At 37.8% G+C, this 26,204-nt stretch overlaps 1 protein-coding gene and 1 pseudogene across 1 annotated transcript; both read right to left on the bottom strand.

Moving 5' to 3' along the window:
- Window positions 1-3,578: 3,578 nt before the first annotated feature.
- On the bottom strand, window positions 3,579-7,327 carry LOC114084768 (small ribosomal subunit protein eS6-like; annotated as a pseudogene).
- Window positions 7,328-10,008: 2,681 nt separating this feature from the next.
- Window positions 10,009-10,944, bottom strand: LOC114084769 (olfactory receptor 4F21-like). The gene has a single exon (XM_027925788.2). The coding sequence runs from the start codon at window positions 10,942-10,944 to the stop codon at window positions 10,009-10,011; it is 936 nt and encodes a 311-aa protein (XP_027781589.2).
- Window positions 10,945-26,204: the final 15,260 nt, after the last annotated feature.

Genomic DNA, 26,204 nt, shown 5'->3' with positions numbered 1-26,204 from the left:
TTTGTTTCAATTTCGTTGATTTCCGCTCTGATTTTGATTATTTCTTGCCTTCTGCTACATTTGCTGTTGTTTTGCTCTTCCTTTTCTAGGGCTTTGAGGTGAAGTGTGAGCTCATTTATTTGTTGGTTTTTCCTTTTTTTGAGGAATGACCTCCAAGCGATGAATTTCCCTCTTAAAACTGCTTTCATTGTGTCCCATAGATTCCGATATGTTGTGTCTGTATTTTCATTTATTTTCCTTCCTTCTTTTATCATTGATTTCCAGTTTCATTCCATTATGATCAGATAAAATGCATGGTATTATCTCCACCCCTGTATATTTACTGAGGGTTGCCCTATGGCATAATATATGGTCTATTTTTGAGAAGGATCCATGTGCTGCTGAGAAAAAAGTATATCCATTTGATGATGGTTGATATATTCTATATATGTCAGTTAAGTCTAGGTTGTTGATTGTGATATTGAGTTCTATAGTTTCTTTATTCAACTTTTGTTTGGAGGATCTGTCCAATGGTGAGCGAGGTGTGTTGAAGTCACCCATAATTATTGTGTTGTGGTCTATTTGATTCTTGAACTGGAGGAGAATTTGTTTTATGAACGTCGCAGCACCATTATTTGGTGCATAAATATTGATAATTGTTATGTCTTGTTGGTGAATGGTTCCTTTTAACAGTATATAATGTCCTTCCTTATCCCTTTTGATTAATGTAGTCTTGAAGTCAATTTTATTCGATATGAGGATGGCCACCCCTGCTTGCTTACGAGGACCGTGTGCGTGGTATATTTTTTCCCAACCTTTCACCTTCAGCCTGTGTATGTCTTTTCCAATCAGATGTGTCTCCTGGAGGCAGCATATTGTTGGATTTGTTTTTTTAATCCATGTTTCCAGCCTATGTCGCTTTATTGGAGAGTTTAAGCCATTAACGTTTAGAGTTAGTATTGTTATATGGTTTGTACTTCCAGCCATGTTTGATTATTTATCTTCTTTTTTTTTTTTAATTTAGTTTGTTTCTCCATGGTTAGCTTTCCCCCCACCCTCTGTCTTTATAGAGGCACTTCCCACTGATGGTTTTGGTTATTGTTTTTCATTTCTTCCTCGTGTAGTGTTTTGCTCAAGATGCTTTGCAATGCTGGTTTTCTGGCTGCAAATTCTTTTAGCTTTTGTTTATTATGAAAGATTTTTATTTCGTTGTCATACCTGAAGCTTAATTTTGCTGGATACAGAATTCTTGGTTGGCATCCATTGTCTTTCAGTGTTTGAAATGCGTTGTTCCAGGATCTTCTCGCTTTCAGCGTCTGTGATGAAAAATCCGTTGTTAACCTTATTGGTTTACCCCTGAATGTAATCTGCCTCCTTTCTCTTGTAGCTTTTAATATTTTCTCTTTGTTCTGTATATTGGATATCTTCATAACAATGTGTCTTGGCGTTGGTCTACTGTGATTTTGTGTGCTCGGTGTCCTGTATGCATCTACAATTTGTATATCCGTTTCCTTTTTTATTTCTGGAAAGTTTTCTGTAATTATTTCATTCAGCAGGCTACTCATTCCCTTGGTTTGAATCTCTGTACCTTCTTCTATCCCGATGACTCGTAGGTTTGTTTTTTTTATGTTATCCCATATCTCTTGGATGTTTTTCTCGTGGTTTTTAACCAGCCTTTCTGAGTTGGCTATGCTCTTTTCAAGATGATATATTTTGTCTTCATTATCTGATGTTCTGGCTTCTACTTGCTCCACTCTGTTGGTGATACTCTCAATTGAGTTTTTAATTTGGTTTATCGTTTCTTTCATTTCTAGAATTATTGTTTGGTTTTTTTTTATAATCTCTATCTCCTGATAAAGATGCTTAACTTCTTCTTTTATCTGTTTATGTAATTCATTTTCAAAGTGTTCTTTCACTGTTTGGATTTGCTGTCTCGTATCTTCTTTAAGGTTCCATTCCATTTGTCTAAGGTATTCCTTGAGTTCTTTATATGACCATTTTTCTGCTGACTCTAGGTCCTCCTGAATATTTAGGCTGTCCTTCATTGTTTGTACTCCTTTTCTTCCTTGCTTTTTTATGCTGCTCATGTTACTTCTTGTTCTGTTTGACTGCTGAGTTTCTGTTTACTCTTATAGATTTATTTGATGCTTGGGAGGAAAGATATTAGAAGGGAAGGGAAGAAGTCACTAAAGAGAATGAGAATAGGCAGGTAGAATTCAAGGAAGTGGGAATAAGAAAATTGAAAAGAAATGAAAAGACAAAAGAAACAAAAATAACAAAGATTGGGTAATAAAGAAAGAAAGAAAAGATGAGAAAAAAAATTTAACAAAAATAATAATGATAATAAAAAATGAAAATTAAAATTTAAGAAAAATAATAATAATAAAATAAAAAAATTAAAAAAAATTAGAAACATTGAAAAAAAGTTAAAGAACAACAACAAATAAAAATTGAAAATGAAATAAAAAGAAAAAAATGATAATAATAATAATAATAAATGCAGTCCTAGAGTTCTATTAACTTCTCTTCCAGTAGGTGGAGCTGTGCCCACTGGGCCAAGCTTCTCCTCTCAATAGGTGGGAACCATTCACTGTGCAGCAGCTCTTTCTCCTTGACTGGGCGGGTCTCCAATCCTGAGTGTCTAGGGTCTTGTCTTGTGTTCCTCAAGCCAGGCCGTGCTCACCTGTGGCGCTCACCACAATACTGGCTACATGCCAGGTCTGCTGCTCCTGGGAGCCCTGTTTTCATGAACTCCTGGGCTCACTCTCCCTGTTTGCCTCCCTCAGACCCTAAGTTTGTAGAGCTTGGGGCTGAGATCCCCCAGCGAATTTGCTTGCCCTCCTTTAGCCACGCCCCCGGTAGCTGGTGCAAGAGACCTCAGTTGTCAGCTCTGGTGGGAGCGGTAGCCGGGAGTTCCGCGCTGCGAGTCCCACGCCACTCCTGATTCCCTCGGTCTGGTTATTGCGTTCACAGGAGAGCTGGGAGTGGCCCTTAAGGTTTCCCCGCTGTGTGGAGAGAGATGACTAGGGGATTACACACCTGTCGCGCTGGTTTCAATGCAGTTATCTCCTCCGCCCGTGACGCCATTTCTCTGCCATGGTGGTTTCCCATGCAAATGGTGACCATTCGTTCCCTTTGCCGGGTGACCAATGCAACGGGTGGGTCCTGACTGTCTCTCCCAATCCCGGGTTCAGTCCTGTGGCCACTGCCTATGAAGGCTCGGTTGGCTTTTACCTCTGTAAGTTCCTAAGGGCCGACCAATTATTTCAGTGGGATCATTAGTGCTGAGTCACACGAAGCAGGTGAACCGAAGCTTAATTGCCTCCGATTTGGGCTCTGTGTGTGTGTTCTGAGGGGCCCAGCCTGTACACCCCAGATCCACGTCAGCTCAGCATTGCCTAGTGATCCTGAGCAAACAGCATTTAGACAATTTACGGCTCCCTATGCCCGCGCAGTTGAAGATGTCAGAGACTTGATCTCTCTGCGCCTGCCACCATGTTAGATCTCCTCAATGATATTCATGTTGCCCTTACAGCTTCCTGGCATAAGCAAGTTCTTGGGATTATACAAACTGCTGCTTCTGTTTCCAGTCCAGATTTCTAGAAATGAAACCCTGCCGCCGTCGCCTCCGTCTCTGGGCCACGCTGACGGGCGCTGCGCTTGTCTGCGACTGTAGCAGAGCCGCCCTGGCCTCCGCGCTCTTCAGCCTGGTGCCTGGCCCCTGGGGCACAAGCAGCTGCCGCCGCGGCTCTCCGCCCCCCTCCTCCGGAGCACGGGTCCCCTGGCAGGGGGGTGCAGAACGACCCCAGAGCAGGCTCTGCCCGAAGGTGCAGCGGCAAACAGGCCACCGAGGCGCTCGAGGCTGCAGTCCAGCCTTCGGAGGACAGGGCTCAGCACGCAGCCCAGCTCCAACCTCTAGGTGCGGCTGCCGGACAATGTATACAGAGCCATCAAGACAGCGAGCAGAAAGCAAATGGCGGCTCCCACGGAGTGGATTTTCGGCACAGAAACCACAGCCCCGCCAACAATCCCAATCCACAAACTCTCCCTGTATAAAAAATATTCAAAAAATAAAAAAAGGCTGGGTGCACTGAGCTTTCTTTGCCTCGGGTACTTACAATCCACTGCTGATTACACATTCAGTTTCTCTGCCCGGAGCAAAGCAAAAGAGGAAGCAGATGGGAGCAAAGCGCCCGCCAACATCCTATTTTTGATATCTATTTCTTTTTATTACTTTGTATCCCACTCATCATATGCTACATTTTATTTATTATTTTTCACATGAGGGCATTTGGAATATTTCCAGTTTTGATTAATTATGAATGATGCTGCTATGAATGTTAATATTTAAGATGGTTAATATTTTTAATTTCACATTTAAGTTTTTTTCTTAGGTATTCTTAGCAATGAAATTGCTGGGTCATATGATAAGTTTATAGTTAATGTTTTTAGTGGTCTGAATGTATTTATTCTTATTCTTATTCTTAAATTTTTTTATTTTTGACTGGACTCAGAAGCCTGTGTCTTTTGGTGATCTGTTCCTGGAATTTTCCTTTAGCTTCTTTCATTCTCTTGGTCAAAAGTTTGGCATATTCTACAGTCTCTTTCTTATCCTTGTTAGTATTCTGTTTATTCAGAGCAAGACACTGGGCTGGGCACTTGTGTTGCAGGACATGTGGAGAACCAAGGGACTGAATCTTTGGATTTTTGGTTCTTTTCTTTTTAATTAAATTAGATTATTTTATTTCATTTGTTCTTTTTAGGCACACATGATAGTAGAGTGTATTTTGATATACTATACATACATAGAGTATAACTTATTCTAATTAGGATCCAATTCTTGTGGTTGTACATGATTTGAAGTTTCACTGGTGGTGTATTCACATGTGAACATAAGAAAGTTATGTGCAATTCATTCTATTGTGGTCCTGGGTTTTTTTTTTAACCTTCCTTGCTAAAGGTTTTCTGACAATATGTTGGTGAATAGCATCTTCCTTAGAGAGATTGAAAAGTTTGTGGATTCTACTAGCTTTGGGGGGTTCCAGTCTACAAGGCACAGTAGACTGCAAACCCAGGAATATTCATCTCTTTTTACAATAACTAGGTCGAAAACACTCAGATTGGCATCCACAATGCAACCTTGAACAGATTCTGCAGATTTCCATAGTTTATAAAAGGAATGTCCCTTTCTTAGTACAGGTGAATATGGTCATGGGACAAGACACCCTGCTTCATGGGTAGAATTTGTCTGTTGTAATTTCTGTCACTAATTTGGATCACATAACTCTTCCATTCCTTACCCAGAGCATCAGCAGCAATTTCTGTGGCTATATCCTTCTCATAAAAAAATACAAAGTTTGCATTCATCACCCACTTCAATTAGTTTCTGGCCACCAGAGGCTGGGAGGAGATAGTCAGCTTCATGTTGGTCTATGGTTAATATTTTAAAGAAACTGTCACTGTATTCCAAAATGGTTGTTCCATTTTACATTCCAATCAGCATTGAATTAGATTTCTTATTTCTTGACAGTTTCAGCACCAATGGATTCTGGAAACTGTGTGATATTTTAGTTGTGATTTGCATTTCCCTAATAAGTATTTATGCCAAACATCTTTTGTTAGGGTTATTGATTATTCTTATATTTTCTTTGATGAAATGCAAATTGAAATTTTTGCTCATTTGAAAATTAGATTTTTTATTGCTTTATAGCATTCTTTATGTATTCTTGATACATGTTCTGTCTTAGATATAACATTTTTTTTGGTACCAAGAATTAAATTCAGTGGCACTTAATTACTGAGCCTATCCCCATCTCTTCTTAAATTTTATTTGAAGATAGGGTCTCACTGAGTTACTTAGAGCCTTATTAAGTTGCTGAGGCTGGCTTTGAACTCACAATCCTCCTGACTCAGTCTCCCCAGCCACTATGATTACAGGTGTGCACCACTGCACCTGGGTAGATATAACTTAAAAAAAAAATACTTCTGCAGGTCAGTGGCTTCTCTTTTCTCTTTGTTTATGGTGTGTTTTGAATCGCAAATGTTTCTAGTTTTGATGTAGTTCATCTTGTCATTTTTTATTATTGATCATGATTTTGATGTCTTATCTAAAACTCTTTGCCTGGTTCATGGTCAAGAAGTGCTTCTCCTATGTTTCCTTTGGAAGGTTTCAACTTTTATCTCTTATATTTAGTTATTTGATTCATTTTGCTATCCATAGTTTGAGATAAGGGTCTAAAATCATATTTATATAAATATTATTTGGAATTTGTTGAGCTTCTTAAAGTTTGGATTTGTAGATTTATATCTCTTATCCAATTTTGAAAGTTTTGGGGCATTGAATCTTGAAATAATATTTATCACCTTTATTATTTTTTCCCTCTTTGTCTGGGATGCCTATTGTGGACATAGGGGTGTATTTGATGGTATCATATAGGTCTTTGAGATTCTGTTCATTTTATTCACATTTTTCTGTTGTTTAAATTGAGCAATTATATTAATCTATCTTCATGCCAGCTGATCCTATATTCTGCCATCTCAGATCTATTTTGACAACTCTATGTAATTAAAAAATAAGTTATTATAACTTTTAACGACAGTTTTATATATTTAAAATCTGCTTTTAAAATAATTTATATTTTAATTGGATTATCTATTTTGTCACTGAGTTTTTAAAATTTGTTATGTATTCTACATATTAATGCTCTGCTAGTTGAATAGTTGCAAATGTTTCTCCCTCTTGTAAGTTGTCTCTGCTGTTTTTAGTTATTTGTCTTTTTGATATTGTTTCCTGTGCTTTTGGGTTCATATCCAAAAAAATGTCATTAAGTGTTTCTTCTGCCTTTTACTCCAATGGTTTCAGAGCCCTTATGTTTAGGTCTTTCATTCATTTGAATGGATTTTTGTACAGAGTGAGTGAGACCAAGTTTCAATCTTGTGCATGTGGATAGCCAGTTTTTCTAGCACCCTTCATTTAAGAGGTTGACCTTCCTTCAGTTTAAGTTTTCAAAATACCTTTGTTGAGACTAAGTTGGCTATTGATTCATGGTCTTATTTCTGGGATCTTTATTCTCTTCAATCTATGTGTCTGATTTTTTGCCAGTACTGTGCTGTTTTGGATACTATGGATCCATAGAATGTCTTGAAATCAACTATCATGAAGCCTTCAGATTTTTTTCTTTTTGTTAAAGATTTGAGGTCTGTACATTAGTATGGTTATTATGGATAACAGTATAAAGATGCCTTAAAAATAAAATTTGACCCCCCATAAGTAGGTATCTTAATTCTTCTGAGTATATATATCCAAAGGAAATGAAATCAGTTTACCAAAAAGGTATCGCATGCCCATGTTCATTGCAGTAGTATTCACAATTGTTTTGATACAGAATGGAAAACAAAAGTGATACATGACAAAAAAATTATTCAGTCCTAAAGAAGACTGAAATCTTGTCATTTGCAGCAAAATGTCCTAGAACTATAGGGAATTATGTTAACTGAAATAAGCCAGACATAGAAAGATAAACACTGTATGTTCTCTCTCATATGCATAAACTAAAAACAATCAGTCTATATGTAGAATAGTAATTGCTAGATGTTAGGTGGCAAGAGGGGAAGGGGAAATAAAGGGAAGTTGGGTAGTGGGTATGAAAATACAGTTAGGTAGATGTAATAAATTCTGGTGTTCTGAAGCACAGAGGGATTATGATAGTCCATAATAACTTATTATACATTTTGTGACTAACCAAAAGAGATGACACAAACTACCAAGGATACAAAGATTATAACAGGGAAATATCAATTACCTTGAATTGATCAGTACATGTTATATGCTATATATTAGTGAAAAAATTACACTTAAAGTTATTTTCTTGTCACTGAAATATCACACTGTACCCATTAATACATACAATTAATATATATTATTAAAAATTATACTAGGTATAAGTATTTAACTTGTTAATTTAAGAGTAAATCACTGTAAATCTCTCCTCAGTCACAGCTATACTTGCAAAATGGGCCCAAGAATGAAGACTATGTCATGGTAGAAAGAAAAATTATGTATGAGTTCCATAGAGTGGGCCTCATCTCATATAGGATTTTTCTAGGTTTCGGCAGTGCAGAATGTTTGACCTGTAAGCTAAATGATATATCCTCAAAATGGTTACATCTTTTGAAGACTGAAATCAATCATTGAGTTGCATACATTGAACACCATTTCATACTGAAGGAGACAGATTTTTCCTCATAATTTTGTCCTTATAGTATCAATATATTTTCTGAGAATAGGTTGTCTTTTAGAACTTTGGCCAATGCCATTACCCAAGAGTTTATGAACTGTCTAATTTCCATTATGAAATCTTGTATAATATTTTCTTAGATCCAGGGTACCCACTTTATTATAAGGCAATTGCACAATACACCGATTAGGAAATCATCAATCAGATCACATATTACAACTTAGAACTGTCAATCTGATAGAACACTGAAATAGTATTTTAAAATGAAACTAAGGTAGAAAATTAAATATAACCCCCTGCAAAGTTGGTAATGTATGCTTTAAGATATATGTTTCAAATCAGTTGTCTTCAGATTGTCCTATTGATGAAACATGCAGTTCTGGAAACCAAGGGATTTCAGTGACCTTGTATAGTTTCTATCTTGGTCTTAAAATTTTAGCATCTACTAGGTTCTGCAGAATGCTTCCCCGCTCCAGGGGGTGGGGAGTGGAATACACAGTACAGATTCTAATAATTCTAAAATTGTAGCTGTTTTTTGTCATCGAAGTTTTCTTATGGTTGAAAGATTAGCAGGCAGCAGACTGAATTACCTCATTTTAATCTCATATTGGATATAAGAGTGTTTCTTTGTAGTGGGTAGTGAAATGAAGAGTTTGTCTAAATGAGAGATCCACCAAGGCACTACCACCTGGTGGTTCCATGATTGATGAGATAGATCTGTGAAAGTGCAATTTTACCAATAATAGACTAGCAAGGGTGTTTAAACCAGGGACTTGTACTTCTCATAAATGAAGTGGACTACCTCACTTATCAAGCAACTCAGATCAGTAGAGAACTGCCTAATGATGAGGGCAATTTAGCTAGAGAAATAGAGAAGGTAATGACTATCATTTAGGATTGAAAATCCTGCCGTAGATTATTCTATTACCTTCAAGTTCTAGATCTTTGTGTGCATGCATGCACGTGTGTGAGTGTTTGAGGAATTGTGATAGGATAAAGTGAAATTAAGTGGGACCTAAGTGTCTTTGCAGGTAAATAAAGCTTCGCATCTATTATTTCCATGCAAGAAGATGGTTGTTTATTGCTAGCACCTAAAGTCTATCTGCCAGTTTGTCTCTGACTTCCTGACATGCACAGAGCAGGACAATCTGTTCATGCCAAAGAATTACTGCACCCTTTAAAAATGAAAAAAAAAATATTCCATATATCTTGCCATTAAAGTGAAACAATTCTAAGTTTCAGGATTGGCAGAGTCACTTGGAAGGCCATAATGGGCATGCATCCTAGTTGAATTTATCAACATAAGAATCCTTCACTCTATGATTACTTCCCCATTTTCTTACAGGTGCTTTAAAAATCCTATCAAGTTATGTTTTAGGTCTGTTTGGGAGGGAACCTGATTTAAGTAGCTAAGTAGATTCACTAATCTTACATAAATAACACTTTGATTTGATGACTCCTGACATTAACCAGAAAAGTGTGCATTTTATTTGCAAAGTTTATGGGAAACAAAAGATATTCTTTCTTATGTCAAAGTGATTTTGATAGAAAACATAAAGTATTATTTATGAATAATGCTGCTATCTTTTAGAATAACACATATCTTGATAGATCCATATTTCCCACAGTACTAAAAACAATAAGTGCTTTGTAGAAGTAATAGAAATTTGTTCAGTGAGGTAGTAGGTGCCATGCCGTCTGTCCTGGACAGTGGGTTGAACGTCATATGCTTAAATAAAGATGTCCAAGAGGCAGACCAATGTATAGGTGTAGAATTACAAAACAGTTCAGGTCAGCAGAATCTGACATAATTTTTCTGCTTGCTTAATCTTTTTATGGCTATCTGAATATCTTTGTTCCTTAATGTATAGATTATAGGATTCAAGACAGGTGTGAGAGCAAAGTCAGCAATGAACAGGTACTTGTCAACTGATGATGTGGGGAAAGGCCACACGTAGAGAAACATACATGGAGTGAAAAAAAGAACCACCACAGTGATGTGAGCTGATAACGTGACAAGAGCCTTGGACAAGTCCCTAGAGGAACGTTTCCAGACAGTGACCAAAATGAAGGCATAGGAAAGGAGGAGCAGGAAGAAGGTGATCAGGCTCATGAATCCACTGTTGGCAGCAACGACAAACTCAAACTTGTCTGCATCTGAGCATGCGAGCTGTATGACCCTGGGGAAGTCACAGTAAAAGCTGTCTATTGCATTAGGACCACAAAAAGACAAGTTCATAACAAAAGAAAACTGAGACATAGCGTGGATCACTCCTGTTACCCAGCCAATGACTACAAATAAAATACATCTTTTAGGGCTCATAATGTTCAAGTAGCGAAGAGGCTTACAGATGGCTGCATATCTGTCAAATGCCATGGCTATGAGCAGCACCATCTCCACTCCTCCTATAATGTGAATGAAGCATATCTGTGCCATACAGCTTTGGAAAGAAATTGCTTTGTATTCATTCAAAAGATCTAAGATCATTTTAGGAACTGTGGTGGAGGAAAGTCCCACATCAATGAGGGACAGGTTGGCCAGCAGGAAGTACATAGGAGAATGTAAGTGAGAATCAGCAATCACCAAGAAGACAATGAAGAGATTTCCCAGGATGATCCCTAAGTAGAGCAAGGAGAACATCACTGTGAGAATAGCTTTAGTTTCCCAAGAACCTGAGAGTCCCAGCAGCACAAGCTTGGAATCCATAGAGCCATTCAGTCCGTCCATTGACTTGGGCAGAAGAGCTGGTTTTAAACATCTGTGGATAAAAACTAGGGAACAGTCAGAATCAGTGATAAAATGTGTACTCATCATTAGTCCTACTAATTTATTTCTATGGGTTACAAACATGAGAGTTAGAAAGCACTGAACTTGATAACAACAGAAGGAAATAGAAAAATTATGATAGACCACATAAAAAGAGAAAGAGCATGATGTATATCAGATGAATGCAAATGGGGCAAATGGGTTATTCTCCTTTTTATCCTATGAGCAGACTTTTTGTCTGTTTTTGTTTTTCCTTTCAAGGATTTCTACACATTGCTCCGCAACCGCCTTCACTTTCTAAGTGTTCTCATAATCTCAGGTGACAATATTTTCAGGTTAATGGTTTGTAACAACTCACAAATTATCCTTAGCTGAATTTCTTACTTTACTCTCCAATGTTTTCAGGCCAACCCTGTTTAATACATTTCACCCTGTTTTGCTTTTGTGTGAGTCTTGTTTTTATTTGAATAACTTACCATGGGGGCCTGAGGCATAGATTGAGATTCATAATATTTAACTCATGACTCATCATAATGAATACAAGGACTTACATATTCAATACTTTGTTGCCTACAAAGATGGAATGCCAATTAGAATGTAAAACGTGATAATTAAGAAATGCCTTTTTTTTTTTTGGTACTAGGGATTGAACTCAGGGGATTTTCCTACTGAGCCACATTTATTGTATTTTATTTAGAGACAGGGTCTTACTGAGTTGCTTAGTGCCTTGACTTTTCCTGAGGTTGGCTTTGAACTCATGATTCTTCTGTCTCAGCCTCCTGAGGCACTGGGATTACAGGCATGCAATACCGTGCCAGCAAGGAGTACTAATTTTAATAGATAGCATTTATTGAATGGTTTTCATGCAAGGCAATAGACTTGGCACATTATCAGACTTAATACACAAAATTCCCTCTACTATTTTATTTAATAAATGAAGAAACTTAGTTTCAGAGGATGAAGTGTCAACCATGATTTGAATCCAGACCTCAGTAGATAGAAATCTCATTCCTAACCACAGAACTCTGCCCTTTATGGCCAGCATCCTCAAGTATATATTATGCATATTTCCCAAACATCATTCAGTTAAACTTCATTTGACTTTTACTTTCCTTAAACTATTAATGTAGTGGACTACTTCTAAAAATGAGTCTTTTAATAATTCTATGTCCCTTTCCAAGTCTTCCTTTTCTCTTTTACTTTCATTGGGAAAGTTATCTTTACTTTTCCTTCATTCAACTGTAACACTTTGTTTCTATAGATTTTTTTTAGAGAGAGAAATTATAATCCTTAGTATTCTATGTAATATGATTTTTCAATCTTATTTTTCTTGAAATTCCTGCAGGATTTGATACTTTTATCATGGCCTTATTGCTGTGACTTTTCCTATCTTTGGCTTCTTGACTTCTATAAAGTCATTTTCCTTTTACTTCTTACTAACAGAAATTCCATTTTTTTCAGGTAGTAAGTTGAAATCTATAAATTTTAGGCAAAATACCTCTACTCCAGATCAAGATGCATTATTTTTCTAAATTTATTGTATTAATTCTATTCATTTCAGCCTTAAGTTTGTTCAAGAAGGTGCCTGTGACTCAATACTGTTCAATGAGATTTAAACCAATGTCTTCTCTAGAGAACTTCTCTTCTTAAATGAAAGGATACACCTTCATGTAGAGAAGGTTTTTTTCCATGTACTTAATGTGATGTTTAAATGTGAAGGAACCACAAAATTCTAAAATACATAAACTAAATCAATAGCAAGGAGTTAGAAGAGGCCTAGGACCCAAAGCCATATTGTACCACTTGTCTGGAACCAACAATTGTCCCTCCAGATTTTTTGTAATGTAAAAAAATCTCCAATTTTTTTTGTTACACTATGAATTTTCTGTAAATTGCAGCTGAATGCAATTCTAGTATTTCTATGACAGCTCTTTCCTAATTATTTTCTATATTTCCAACTTCTTGTCTATATATTTTAATAAGACACTGATTATTTGTTCTCTGCTCATCTTTAATAATTGACATGACTCAGAGTTCTGACCCAACTGTCTCTTTTAAAATTCAATGCTGACTTATTTATTTAAGTTAGTATCTACATATTGATTTCTTTTTTAAGATTTGTTTTAATTAGTTATACATGACAGTAGAATGCACTATGATATATATACAAAAAATGGAGTATAATCTCTCATTTTTCTAGTTGTACATGATGATGTAGACTCCCCCTGGTCATGTAGTCATATATGTACATAGGGTAATAATGTCTGATTCATTCTACTATCTTTCCTACCCCTATACCTCCTCCCTTCCCTTCATTCCCCTCTACCTATACTAACTCCATTCTTCCTTAATCCCTCCTCCCTCCTCTCCTTATTGTGAGTTAGCATTTGCATATCAGAGAAAACAGGTTTTTTAGGGATTGGCTTATTTCACTTAGTTTCACTGGAGAAAAGATAGCCTATTCAACAAATAAATGGTGCTGGGAAAATTGGAAATTCACATGTAACAAAATGAAACTAAATCCCTATCTCTTACCCTGCACAAAACTCAACTCACAGTGGATCAAAGACTTAGGCACTAGAAAAGAGACCCTGCACCTAACAGAGAAAAAAAATAGGCCCAAATCTTCACCATGTCGGCCTAGGATCTGACTTACAAATTGACATCTAAGTTTAGCTTTATCCTTGAACTCCAAAGTCATGTGTCCAGAACTGTATGTGGCATACACAAATGAGAACTTTACCTCCACCTTCAACTTAGCTGACTAAAATTGAACTCCTGGTCTCATCTACTGCATATCCAACTCCAATCTACTCATATCAACTTTAGTGAAATCTGACTTACTCCAATGCTTTAATAAATGTCATTACCATTCTTCCAGAAAGCCAGCCTAGGCACTTGTGTGCCACTGTTGTCACTTCTTCACTTTTCATGTCTGATTGCACACTTTTTTATTCTCAAATAGTTCTTAAATAAATTTTTTCTCTAAATTTTAATTATCATTTTAATATGCTTTAATTTTTCATATTTTCTCATCCTGATATCTAAAAGAGTATTTATTATATGATATCTTTATTTTCTTTTTTCTCCCAAGTCCAGAATCTTCTATACTCTGCTTCCAAGAATAACCATGTAAAGATCAACAATGGTCTTGTCATTTTGTAACTTAAAACCTTTGATGGTTCTAGCAAGGGAAAATTCTACATGATACCACACAAAACTCTGAGTGTAGAAAGCCTAGTTTGATTTCAGAGGGTATTTCCATAATGATGTTAGGAAACTTATATACCACGCAGTTGATAGGTAAACTTCAAAATTGATTTCTGATTAAAAATCTTAGTAAAATAAGAAGTGCTTAAAATATTTTATTCAGGATGTTTTGGGGATTTTTAACCTGTAAGCTTCTGATTTTAGATGAAATATTAAAATTAAAACACAAGGAAGGAAGCCTGATAGCATTATGGTTCAATAATATGTTATAAATTAAGTAATTCCATTGAAAAAAAGATAGTGAAACTGTAATCATTACTTGTCAAATCACATAACTGTCTGCTTAAACATCATAAGACAGTTAACTGGGAAATATTAAATTTAATGATTATTTAAATGAATATTAACTCAGTAACAACCTGTTAAAATATAATAGAATGTTTTAAAGAAAACATGAAATGTATGCATTGTGTTGAAATAAATTATATATACATACACTTTTTTTCTGATACACTTGAAATCCTAATAAGATGGAAATTCAAACCATGTTAATAAAAACAAGAAGATTCAAAGTTAATAAAAATACCAGTTCTCACCAAACTAATCCTAGGATTAAGTGCAGTGTTGAGACAGCTCAGTGGATATCTAATGGGACAATGCAAAGTGAACCAAAGTCCACGTTGAAATCAGGGAAATAATGAAAAGGAAACATAAAAAGAGTTAGAGGAGGAACTTAATGATTTCTATAAAGTGAATCAGAATATATTATAAATCTAAAATATTAAGAAATTATAATTTGACTAAATTGAACAGAATATAGAATAAAAATCCTCTAGAATTAGAAATGTATTAGGGAATTTAGTATATGACAAAGAAAGCATTATGATTATGTAGGAAAATGAGGGCTTATTTAAAAAGTTATAGTATTCAACAAATAAACATGAATATCAAGATTGGACACATAGAATTATAAGTGTGTTACTGTATGTCTTATGGAAAAATAAGATCTGGATTTGTAGAAGGCTTTAAGGTAAAATATAATTTTGAAAAATTTTAAAAAAGGTGTGTGAATAGTTTTTTGAATTTGAGGTTAAGAAGACATTTCTAAATTCATTCCCTATTTGAGAGCAGGACTCTATTTTAAATTGTTTCCTGAACAGACAAGCACATCTGTGGCTGCCGAGGACTGGGGAGGCAGAGCTGCTCAGTCCACCTGAGGGCAAGGTGAAGTGTGGGCTCATTGAGAGGGTGACGTGGTAATAGCCATCACTCTTAGCTGTGACTGAACTGTCCTCTGTCATGGAATAAAATTTAAGGAAATAAACAAACAGAAAAAAATATACAGAAAGTTCCTTTGGAACTTTTTGTGAGTATTCCTCTAATACTAAATGGAAAAAAAAATATTCAAGTACAAGGGATCAATTAGGTAAGTAAATTACTTCAATATAGGCTTTACAAATGATTATTAAGTTCATCTTAATGGGAATAGAATGATATCAGTAAAAGATATCAGGAACCAGTTGTAGAGTATATACCCTTTTATTTTGGGGGACCAGATAATATTTTGTATTAGTAAGTATTCAGTAGTTACTAAAAATTTAAACAGGTTGTGAGATTTAAATAATTTTATTCCTATTTATTTCTCCATTACTTGATTTGCTCCATTTTTAGATATATTATTTATTGTTTTTTAATTTAAAAGCAAGGAGTATTAAAGTTAATGCAGGGAGAATGAAAAGTTGTATGGAGGAATTTCTATGTTAAATGTCATGCAATACTTTGGCACATAGTAAGTCCTAAATGACTATAATTCATCATGGTAATTTTGATACTGTTTAGAAAAGAGGTCTAGAGTTTTTCAGAGTGGGAAAAGTGATTGAATGGCTGTGGCAAAAATAAAACTAGCATGAATTTTCATGTGTATCCGTAAGGAGGTGATAGCCAATCTATAGATATTGCTTTTAATTTTTATGATCCCAGTCTTCAGAGAGAGAAGGGATGGAAGAATCAAGTATTTCACGTACCACTCAACATTATTATAGTTTTGAAGAATATTTTGAGTTCATCTCATTACATAATTTCAACTATGAAGAAAGACAAGAGGAGGCTAAACAACTTGAGTAGGAATCGTTCAATGAAGTGAGCTAATAAAGAAAAAGGGAGACAGAAGAAAAATAGATGATGGGCAACAAGAAAGGGATGTGGAGGATAATAATGCAACCTGATGCTGAAAAATTAAAGGATAGACAGCCCTCCTACCTGTGCCAGCAGAGAGTTCACCTCAGCAGCTCCAAGGCATGAAAAACACAGACAGATTGGCTCCTTTTTAGGGTCATCATTATCTCTCAAACACACAGCTATAAATAGTTCTTAACTTTAGGAATGAAGCCAATTATCAGGACTGGAATAATGACCAGTGTCTGCTCTGGTATTGGCTTTCTGAAGAAGCTAGGTGTTTCCTGCACACTGTTTTCCCCAAAGGTCAAGTGTCATTAGCTATGAATAGAGAAAAATGGAAACTGACCAATCCCCTGTGATTAGCAGTAATTATGTGGCTCTGAAAATACGGTTTTACATTAGACATTAAATATTTATTGGATTTTTAAAAGTTATCAAAATCACTAGTTATATCTCCTTGGCATTAATATCAGGTTAAGGACCAAATGCTACAATATCCCCTTAACTGTTCACTCAACTTATGGTTTTGAGGAATGATGAATTAGGATTTGACAAATATAAGAGTGTTGAAAAAGAGAAATTAAACATATGCACTTGGAGTTTTAATACCTAAAATTATTCCATGTTGAAGTTTTTTTAATTTTTAAAATTTGGGAAAAAAACCAATTTATATATATAGGTTAGATATATTTAAAAAGAGTTTATCCTGGTCTTCCAAAATCACTTATTGAAGCATCACATTGGGCTTCCTTGTGGGTTTTCTTTGACTTTTATCTGTACAGTTGTTGCTTGGGATCCCTTTAGTTCACTGTAGTGAAATGAATTATTCCATTTCTGTGTAAATAAAGAGAAGCTATTTTATTAAGAGGAAGTCCCCCCTCACCCCCCAAAGGCATTAGCTTCCAAGCATTAGTCATCTTTGGATAAAATAGCAGAGCTTTTTGTGATGAAAATATTTGTCAATTTTCTACATATAAGCTAGAAAAAATAGAATATAAAACAATGAGAATATAGAAAGTCTGAGAATTAATGAAAATGTAGTGCACTGTAAGAAGTCTGAATTGCATAGAAGAGGAAATTCCAGAGAAGAGAGCAGTATGGAAACAGTATATGAGAAGTGAAGCATAGTTTCTGTAAAATTAAATAATAAATATTCATTATTTCTTGCCAGACCTAAATACAAGAGAGGAAGAAAATAGGTCTAGAATAAAAGAATTAAGAACACAATAGAACACAGTATTTATCAACTACTTTTTCTTTTTCAAATTAGTAATAGAAGCCTTCATCAAAGGAGAAGCAATATTTATTTATAATTACAACATTTGTTATCCAACACCCTTTAAAATTAAAAGTTCCCAATTGCTTTAACTTCTTAACCTCTTCACACTGAAACTAGTGACTTCCTTATGTTGAGGGCAGATATGAAGGAAATTATGATTGACACAGACTAACACAGCCTACTTAACCTACACCTATATATCACCTGGCTTTTGTTTCTATACATGGCATTGGCTTCTGTGGGTGGGTGGGGGGATAGCTAGATTGCTTTTCCAGCTGCTGCTTCTTTCTAGTCTGATCAAATTGCATAAAGTTTATTTTTCCATACTTTGCCCATTTCTTGTGCAAATCTGGCCACCTGGATTCCAAACATGGTTCTTGAGTGATGTTGCTAGTAAGAACTTGATCAAAGTCAGAAAAAGTAATCTATGTAATTTCACCAATAGTTTAGAAACATGAATACTTGTATTCATATGCTAATATTAAAAAATACATTTGCTTGTTTTTCAAAGAAAGAAGAAATTTTATTATATTCTCACAGCCTTTGTTGCAAGCTAAGAATATTTTCTTCTTCATAGAAATATAATTTCAGCATTCCCCATCCTTCCAAGAAGTATTAAGTGTAAATTTTATCCTCATTGTTATCTGTGCACATGATAAACTTTCAAACTCTGAACTTTTGCTTCCAGAACTAAATTGATGCATATTATCACACATTCTTCTGAATTATCATCATAGCTGAGTTGGAAAGTTGATTTTATGTCTGAGACAAAGTTGTTGATTACTTGAACATAATTTTTGAATGTAACTCTTTATAACCTTAGACATCCGGTTCTCCTGTCACTATGTGGTCACAAACCATGCATTAGTGTCACTGCAGGTGCGCTGTGAAGCAGCAGTATTGACAGAATTACATATTTTTTTGAATACCTGAGAAGGAAGAAAGCCTAAAAGCATGCAAGCACATAAAGAGGGAGCAGGAGCAGACAGACAATGCCTCCATAACAAAATGCCAGTGTCTCTCTGGTGACAATGGTTTTCATAAAAGAGTCAAAATGGAAGTTCCAGAAAGGAAGTGTAGAAGAGGGAATTTTGCACACTATTGGTGAAAAAGTACATTAGTACAGCCATTGTGGGAAATGGTATGGAAGTTCCTCAAAAAATTAAAAGTAGAACTGCCATATGATCTAACAATCCCACTATTGGGTATTGATCCAAAGGCAATGAAATCTATATGTGGAAGTAACTTCTTTACTCCCATTTTGTGTGTATGTGTGTGATGTTGGGATTGAATCCAGGGCCTTATGCACATGAGGCATGTACTGTACCAACTGAGCTATATTCCCAGCCCCTCTTTACTCCTGTGTTTATTGTAGCACTATTCACGATAGCAGAGTTGGAAACCACCTAAGTGTTCAATAGCTGATAAATGGATAAAGAAAATTGGACATATTCACAATGCAATATTATTTACTCATAAAAGAGAGAAATTCTGTTATTTGCAGTAATATGGATGAGCTAATTCTTCACTGTGTTAATTTTAATAAGCCAGGCATAGAAGACAAGTACAACCTGATCTTACTCTCATGTGGAATCTAAGAAGTTGGTATCATGGAAGTGGAGAGTAGCCTGGTAGCTCCCAGAGCCTAGGAGAGTAGGAGAAGGAGGATTGGGGACCTATTGATCAGTGGGTACCAAGTTATATGTAGATAGGAGTAAGAAGTTCTTGTGTGCTGATGTACCGTAGGGTGACTTTAGGTAAATAATAATGTATTCTATATTTTTAAAACAAAATTGATATATTTGAGTTTTCATCATATGTATATGTGAAATGTTTGAGGAGATATATGTGTTTAACCTGATTTAAATATACAATGCAAACTTATCTTGATATATCATGTTACCCCGTTAACACCTAAAATTTTATATTACATTTCAGTAAATTTAATTTTTATAATGACAGATAAATAAATATTCATATTGCTAAACAATGCCAGAGTGGTTCATTGAAAGATGAGGGGAAAGGAAGGAGAATGGCATGGAGCAGCCTCAGACTGTAGCGCAGCACTGAGGAAGTCCTAACCAGGTTGATGGGAGCTTCAGGGCGAAGGCTTAGAGGAATTCTGCATTGGGTGGAAATGCCCAGGCTCTGGCACACACACTGTTGTCAGTCACTGGATTGGAGCAGCCAGGGACAGTGGTGCCTGTGTGAGTGCTGCTGTAGTAACAGAAATGGCAACACCTGGATGCTGTCAGGCAGATGCACTCCTTGAAGCAAATGATATATTGAGAGGAGCATGGAGGGGCATGCTCCTGAGGCTCTGCTCAGTGTAAACTGTTCCTTTCCTGTGGTATTGTGGCCCTTGCCATATGAATTTTCTGGGTGCTCCTACTTTGGTTTTGTTATAACAGAGGCCCATTTCTATTTGTTGATATCCCTTTACTTCTGAAAAATGATTTTTTTTATGGTTTGGATGTGAGGTATTGCCCCAAAATTCTTGTGTGAGACAATGAAAGAAACTTTAGAGGGGAAATTATTAGGTTATGAGAACCTTAAACCAATCAGCGAATGACTCCCCTGATGGGTAATTGAAGGCAGGTAGGTTGTGGCTGGAGGAAATGGGTCATTTGGGGTGTGCCTTTGGTGCATATTTTTTGTATCTTCAAATAGAGTCTCTCTCTTTGCTTCCTGATCACCATGTGAGCCATTTCCCTCTGCCACACTCTTGCACCATGATGCTCTGCCTCACCTTGAGCCCCGGGGACAGAGTCAGTTGTTGATGGACTGAGACTTATGAAACTGTGAGCCCCCAAATAAACTTTTTCTCCTCTAAAATTGTCTTTATCAGGTCTTTTAGTCACAGCAGTGAAAAAAGCTGACTAAAACAGAAATGGGTACCAGAAGTTGGGGCATTGCTGTGACTAACCTGACCACGTGATTCAGAAGCTTTTGGAACTTTTTGGAATTTGTAGGAGGAATTTTGGGAAGTTTTGTGATGAAATCTGGAAAAGGTTTAGATGGTTGTAAATGGAGCATAATGGGAATTCTAAAGCTCAGTAGATCATAATGCAAATAGGACTATGCAAAGTAAAGACAGGACTCATGAGGTTTCAGAAGAGAAGGAGGACACAATTGGTAATTGGACTAGAGGTCATTCATGATATGTTCTGGCTGAGAAGTTGTCTATGTTTTTCCAGTATCCTGAGACTTTCTGTGAAACTGATTTTAAAAGTGATGGGCTTCTTAATCTGGCAGAAGAAATTTCTAGGCAGCATAGCATTCAGGTGGTAGCATGGATATTGCTGTGGGCTCTTAGCCAAATTTACTTTGATAATCAGGAGCACAAAGTGAGCAGAAAGATTTGAAAAATTTGGACTTGAAATGTGGAAGTAAAACTGGGGCTAAGTAAGTTGCAATTTAGTTAAAGACATCACTGCCACCAAAGAAAAGCTGAAGACTTTGCCCAGAGATAATAAGAAAGATGGCTTGAGGGCATCTCAGGAATTGGCAAGACCCAACCCATCTCAGGCTCAAGGGAGTAAGAGTGGGACACACTGCTTGCATCTTGCATAGGGTGGCCTAGGAAGGTTTTTCAACATTCTCAGCTACTCAGGCTCTCACAGACTGTTTCTGTAGCCAGGGTCCACGGAGGCTTGGCTACTTCTCTAAATGGTGACAGACCTTGGGGTCATCCATGTCATGGTGGTTCTGTAGAATGCTGAATGCTGGAGTTAGAGGGTCATGGAGGCCTCCACCAAGATTTCAAAGGAATACCTCTGAGGCCAGGCAGCGTATCAGGGTTGGAATCCCTGCAGGTTGCCCCTGAGAAGGTGATGTGTGGAGATGTGAGGAAGAAGCTGCAGCTGCGATGGAGACCTCCGAGATTAAGAAATGCCAGTACCATGGAATGTCATCCTAGGAAAGCTGCAGAAATTGAGCAGAGAAAAACCAACAGAGATGCCACATGAGCAGTAACCGGCAAAGCTACAAGTCCTTTGGAGAGAACATCATGATGCCATAAGTTCCAGATGCCGGACATAGAATTAGAGGACTTGTTTGCCCAGTTGGATTTTGGTTTGCTTTGGTCCCATCCTTCTTTCTATGCCTGTATTTTTCTGAATGGAAATGTCACCTCTGTGCCTTTATATATTTGACACTTATAAATTGCTTTTGATATTTTACAGGAGCTCATGATCAGAGCTTTCCCTAAGTCTCAGGGAGACTTTGGACTTGAACTTTTGTGCAATCTTGGAACTTCAAGACCATGGGGACTCTTGGCAATGGGCTAATGTATTGTGCATTGTGAGATGGTCATGAGCTTTTGGGAGAGTGTCGCGACCCCTCGCCGGCAAGGGAACACACGACACAGGATTCTTCTTTTAGCAGTTTATTCAGGCCTTGATTCAAGTATCATCTTCTAGCAACCCCCCGCCGAGCGCCCAAGCATAGCCTAATAAAGCCTCCCGCATACCAATCTCAAGCCGCCACGTGGATCTTTCTCATAGGGTGGTCAGGGATTGCGTGCCAACTCTCCATAAAAGGAGTTGTTTACCACAGGCCACAGTGGAAGCCAGCGCCATCTTCTAATGGCGGCCACAATCTATAACAATGGCTTACCACAGTTCCCCCTTCTATTTTATAAAACAATGCAGGCGAAAGTAGAGGTCCTATCCCACTGTGCAGAAGCGGCTGCAATGTATGGTCCAGTCCTAAGGAGGCGCCTTCCCCAGACCTGATCCCATATCAGCCGACACCTTTTTTCGTAGGGCGGGGCGTGGACGTCAAACCCGCATGCAATAGGACATGCTTTCCTTGAGGTCCGTTGAGGGATCACTCAAGTGCAGTGCTTTGCCTCGCATCCTGCATCGTGACGACGGTGAGAAGTAGGATAACACAGGTAGCCTGGTAATAATAACAAAATTTAAGTTGGCAACACAATCCCTAAGCCCTAGAGAAAGGTATAGATTTTATAGCAGAGAAGAAGTACCAGCCCTGAAACCCATCTGTGTGCAATGGTAACAAGACCTGCAGAGTGCAAAGGCTATCCAGCACTGGGAGAGCATAAAGAAGAGGGCATGCCAATCCCAGTGCAATGTGAAAATAACTTGGGGTGCAATGACCATGCCCTGAAATCACTGTTTAAGATGTGCAAGCCAGATTTGTGGAGAAATGCCATTTTCCAAGGCCGCAAGAGCCTGTACGATCATAGCCTTCTCTTGCGCATGGCGAGTTTTAAGGCGACAGAGAAGCCACAAACAAAGTACAATATCGAAGCAACACATAGCACCAAAAATGCCCACTCCCACCCATTCCTTAAAGAAGGAAAAGGCAGAGGATAGCCAACTGGTGAATTGACCCAAAGTCACTGGTTCGACACGGGTGCTATTCAAAACAGCAATCTGAGTTAGTTGAGACTGGATCAAGTTTTCTGTTTCCATGGACCAGGTTCTGGATAAATACTCCCCGATGATGTGGGAGGCATTCCTGGAATCATTAAATCTGATAGAGGTTATACATAAATGTGCACGTTGATCAACACAACCTAAATGTACTAGAACAGACAACTCCTCAACTTGAGCTTGAAGCAGATCTATCCTTTGATTAGCAGCCAGAATCCCAGATAAAATGTGTTGATTAATTCTACTTTGAGATTTAAGTATGGTTGATGTTTGTTGAATAACCTCATTAATAGTGGCAGCAGTTTGTACCTGGCTGGCCATGGCTACTCCAGCTGTAACTGCTGCAACAGCAGATACCGCCACAGCTGTCACTATAGCTGCCGTAATTCCAAAATCTCTACGGGCTCTAATCAGTTCAACAATAGGAAAAGACTCTGGATCTGCAGTAACCGGAATCGGGACAAAGGTTGGAATTTTCATAATCACTGCCATAGTCCAAGAGCCATTCCAACACTCAGACAAATAACAGGTAACATTAGAACAATTAAGCATCCCCTGTGATGTATCATTAGCCAAAAGAAACAGGAACGGAGATTGGAGACAGACTGCTGCGGAGGGTAACGTAGCATTACTTAATTGTGAATTACGTGAAAAATTTCCGAGTCTCCTACCTCGTTCTGAGTCTTGGGTACTGCCAGAAACATTAAACAGCCAACTTTGGACTCCTCGTAATTGAGCCAAAGCGGAGATATCAGCTGTGGCCCCCTTTTCATTGGAAATCAACCATTGAAACCAGGACCAACCTGTTCCTACAGAGGAAGCATTGCTAGAAAAATTATACAAATATCTTTTGAGAGAGGGGGAAAGAGAGAAACCTTTAGCGACTTGATGTTTCTCAAAAGAATGATCTTGGCAAGGCGTGAATATTGGGGGGAAGCCATACTCAGGGGTGCAATAAGGAGAAGCCTTAAAATGAGTGGCATTAGAGGTCTGATTAGAAGGAGACAACGGAATTAACACCTGGGAAGTAATAGCCAGAGTGGTAATATTAAGCTCAGAAGTATTTGTCAAGTTTCCTGAGCCCTGGTGCATCCCTGAGCTAATTTGTAGGAGCGCTGCACCCAAAACTCCCTGCGAGATCCGACTGTACTGCAATGGGTCCTCCAAGTTAGTCAAGTTCTTAAGTTTTAAATGGATGCAATCACCCTTGGAAAAACTGAAGCAAAAAACTCCTGTGAGATTGATGCTGGAGAGATTGAAGGATCGATCTTTGTCCCCTCTAGGGGAAACACAAGGAGCAGACATCTCACATGAAGTAGAAAAAAGAGTGGGGAGAACACTAGAATTGCTGTGAACCGGCATCGGCATTGGCCACGTTCGAGCTACCGCCCACCACTGCATTGATGTCCCCTGTACCATCGATATCAGCATTAAAACCAGGACACTCAGTAGAAGGATGGTCTTCATCATGAGATTGTTGTAGCGCCTCCTGTTGTTGGTTGATTGATGTCGGGACTCTTCTTGTCAGGCGTTCTGGAACCCACACTGGCTCCGTCCGGTCCTGTGGGAAAACACAGACAGAACCTCGTGCCCATGCCAGCACGGAATCAGGCCCATACCATTGTCCAGAAAGTACATCTTTCCACTTAACGTGCCCAAAGTTTGGGGCAGAGGGCGAACAGTGCCTAGTCGCAGCAGAGCGCCCTTGGATGTCCAAATTCAAGAAATTAATAGTAAATAGAGCCAGGGAGAGGCGCTCTTTCGGGGTGTGGCCTAAGCCAATTCCCCCTTTTTGTTTTATTAACATCTCTTTTAGAGTCTTATGAGCACGCTCTACAATACCCTGACCTTGTGGATTGTAAGGTAAACCATGGACAAGCTGGATACCCATCTGGCTGCAAAAGGAAGAAAATTGTCGTCCAGTATACGCTGGACCATTGTCCGTTTTAATGGTCTGTGGTAAGCCCCATGTTGTCCAGGCTTCCAAGCAATGCGTGATAACATTTTCAGCCTTTTTACCAGACAAAGCAGAAGCATGGATAATGCCAGAACAAGTATCCACAGACACATGGACATACTTAAGCTTGCCAAAGTCAGGGACATGAGTGACATCCATTTGCCATATTGTTAAAGGCCGCAAACCACGAGGATTTACGCCCACAGAAGGAGGATGATGTAAAATGACACAATTAGGGCAATCTAAGACAATTTGGCGAGCATCAGCACGGGAGATAGTAAAGCGCTTTTGAAGTGCTCGTGCATTAACATGAAATTTACTGTGAAAGTTTCTTGCTTCGTCTAAGGAGGAAACGAGGAACATCCAAGAAGGACGAGTAGCAAGATCAGCTTGGGCATTGCCAGCAGAAAGAGCACCCGGTAAACCTGTGTGAGCTCGAATATGTAAAGGGTAAAAACAGGCAGAGCGATTCCAAATCAGTGTTTGAAGATGGAGAAAAAGGGAAGACATTACTCCTGAAGTGTGTATGGGACCCACTGCTTCCAACACCTTTAAAGCTTGAACTACATAAATAGAATCTGAGATTAAGTTAAAAGGAAATGGACATTGTTCAAAGACTTTTATGACAATTTGTAACTCCACCCATTGTGGATTGTCAGGAGCAAACTGATGTTGGATAGGAGGTTGATCATTTACCACATAGGCTCCAATACCAGTTTTGGATCCATCTGTAAAGATATTTGTAGCTCCTGGAATAGGCTTAGAAGAAGTGATTTTAGGAAAAATGATAGGATGTTTCTTAACAAATGTTATAAGAGGATGTGAAGGATAGTGATTATCTATCTCTCCTGGAAAAGAGCATCGCAATATAGCCCAATTATCCAGGTTAGCACACAAAACTTGAATTTGTTGACACGTATAAGGGACAATCACAGACATTGGAGGAAAACCAAAAAAATGTATACTTTGTTGTATCCCTAACATAGCTAAGGAAGCAACTGCATCAGGATAATACTCAATAGATTTTGTAGGGGATATACGTGGATGTATCCACAATAAAGGACCATCTTGCCACAAAACTCCAGTGGGTTGCCGTACAGTGGCAAGCACACATAATTGAAGAGGCTTATCCTCTTGACGCCTGTAAAGGCTAGCATGTTGTATAGCCTCCTCCACTTTCAGCAGCGCTGACCTTGCT

The sequence above is a fragment of the Marmota flaviventris genome, chromosome 2, assembly GCF_047511675.1.
Source record: "Marmota flaviventris isolate mMarFla1 chromosome 2, mMarFla1.hap1, whole genome shotgun sequence".
NCBI classification, from domain to species: Eukaryota; Metazoa; Chordata; class Mammalia; order Rodentia; family Sciuridae; genus Marmota; species Marmota flaviventris.
Note: the sequence above shows the minus strand (reverse complement) of the source record. Positions and strands in the feature narration are given on the sequence as shown.

Excerpts from the sequence above, each read along its gene's own strand:
- LOC114084769 (XM_027925788.2), bottom strand. The coding sequence starts at position 10,944 with ATGGACGGACTGAATGGCTCTATGGATTCCAAGCTTGTGCTGCTGGGA.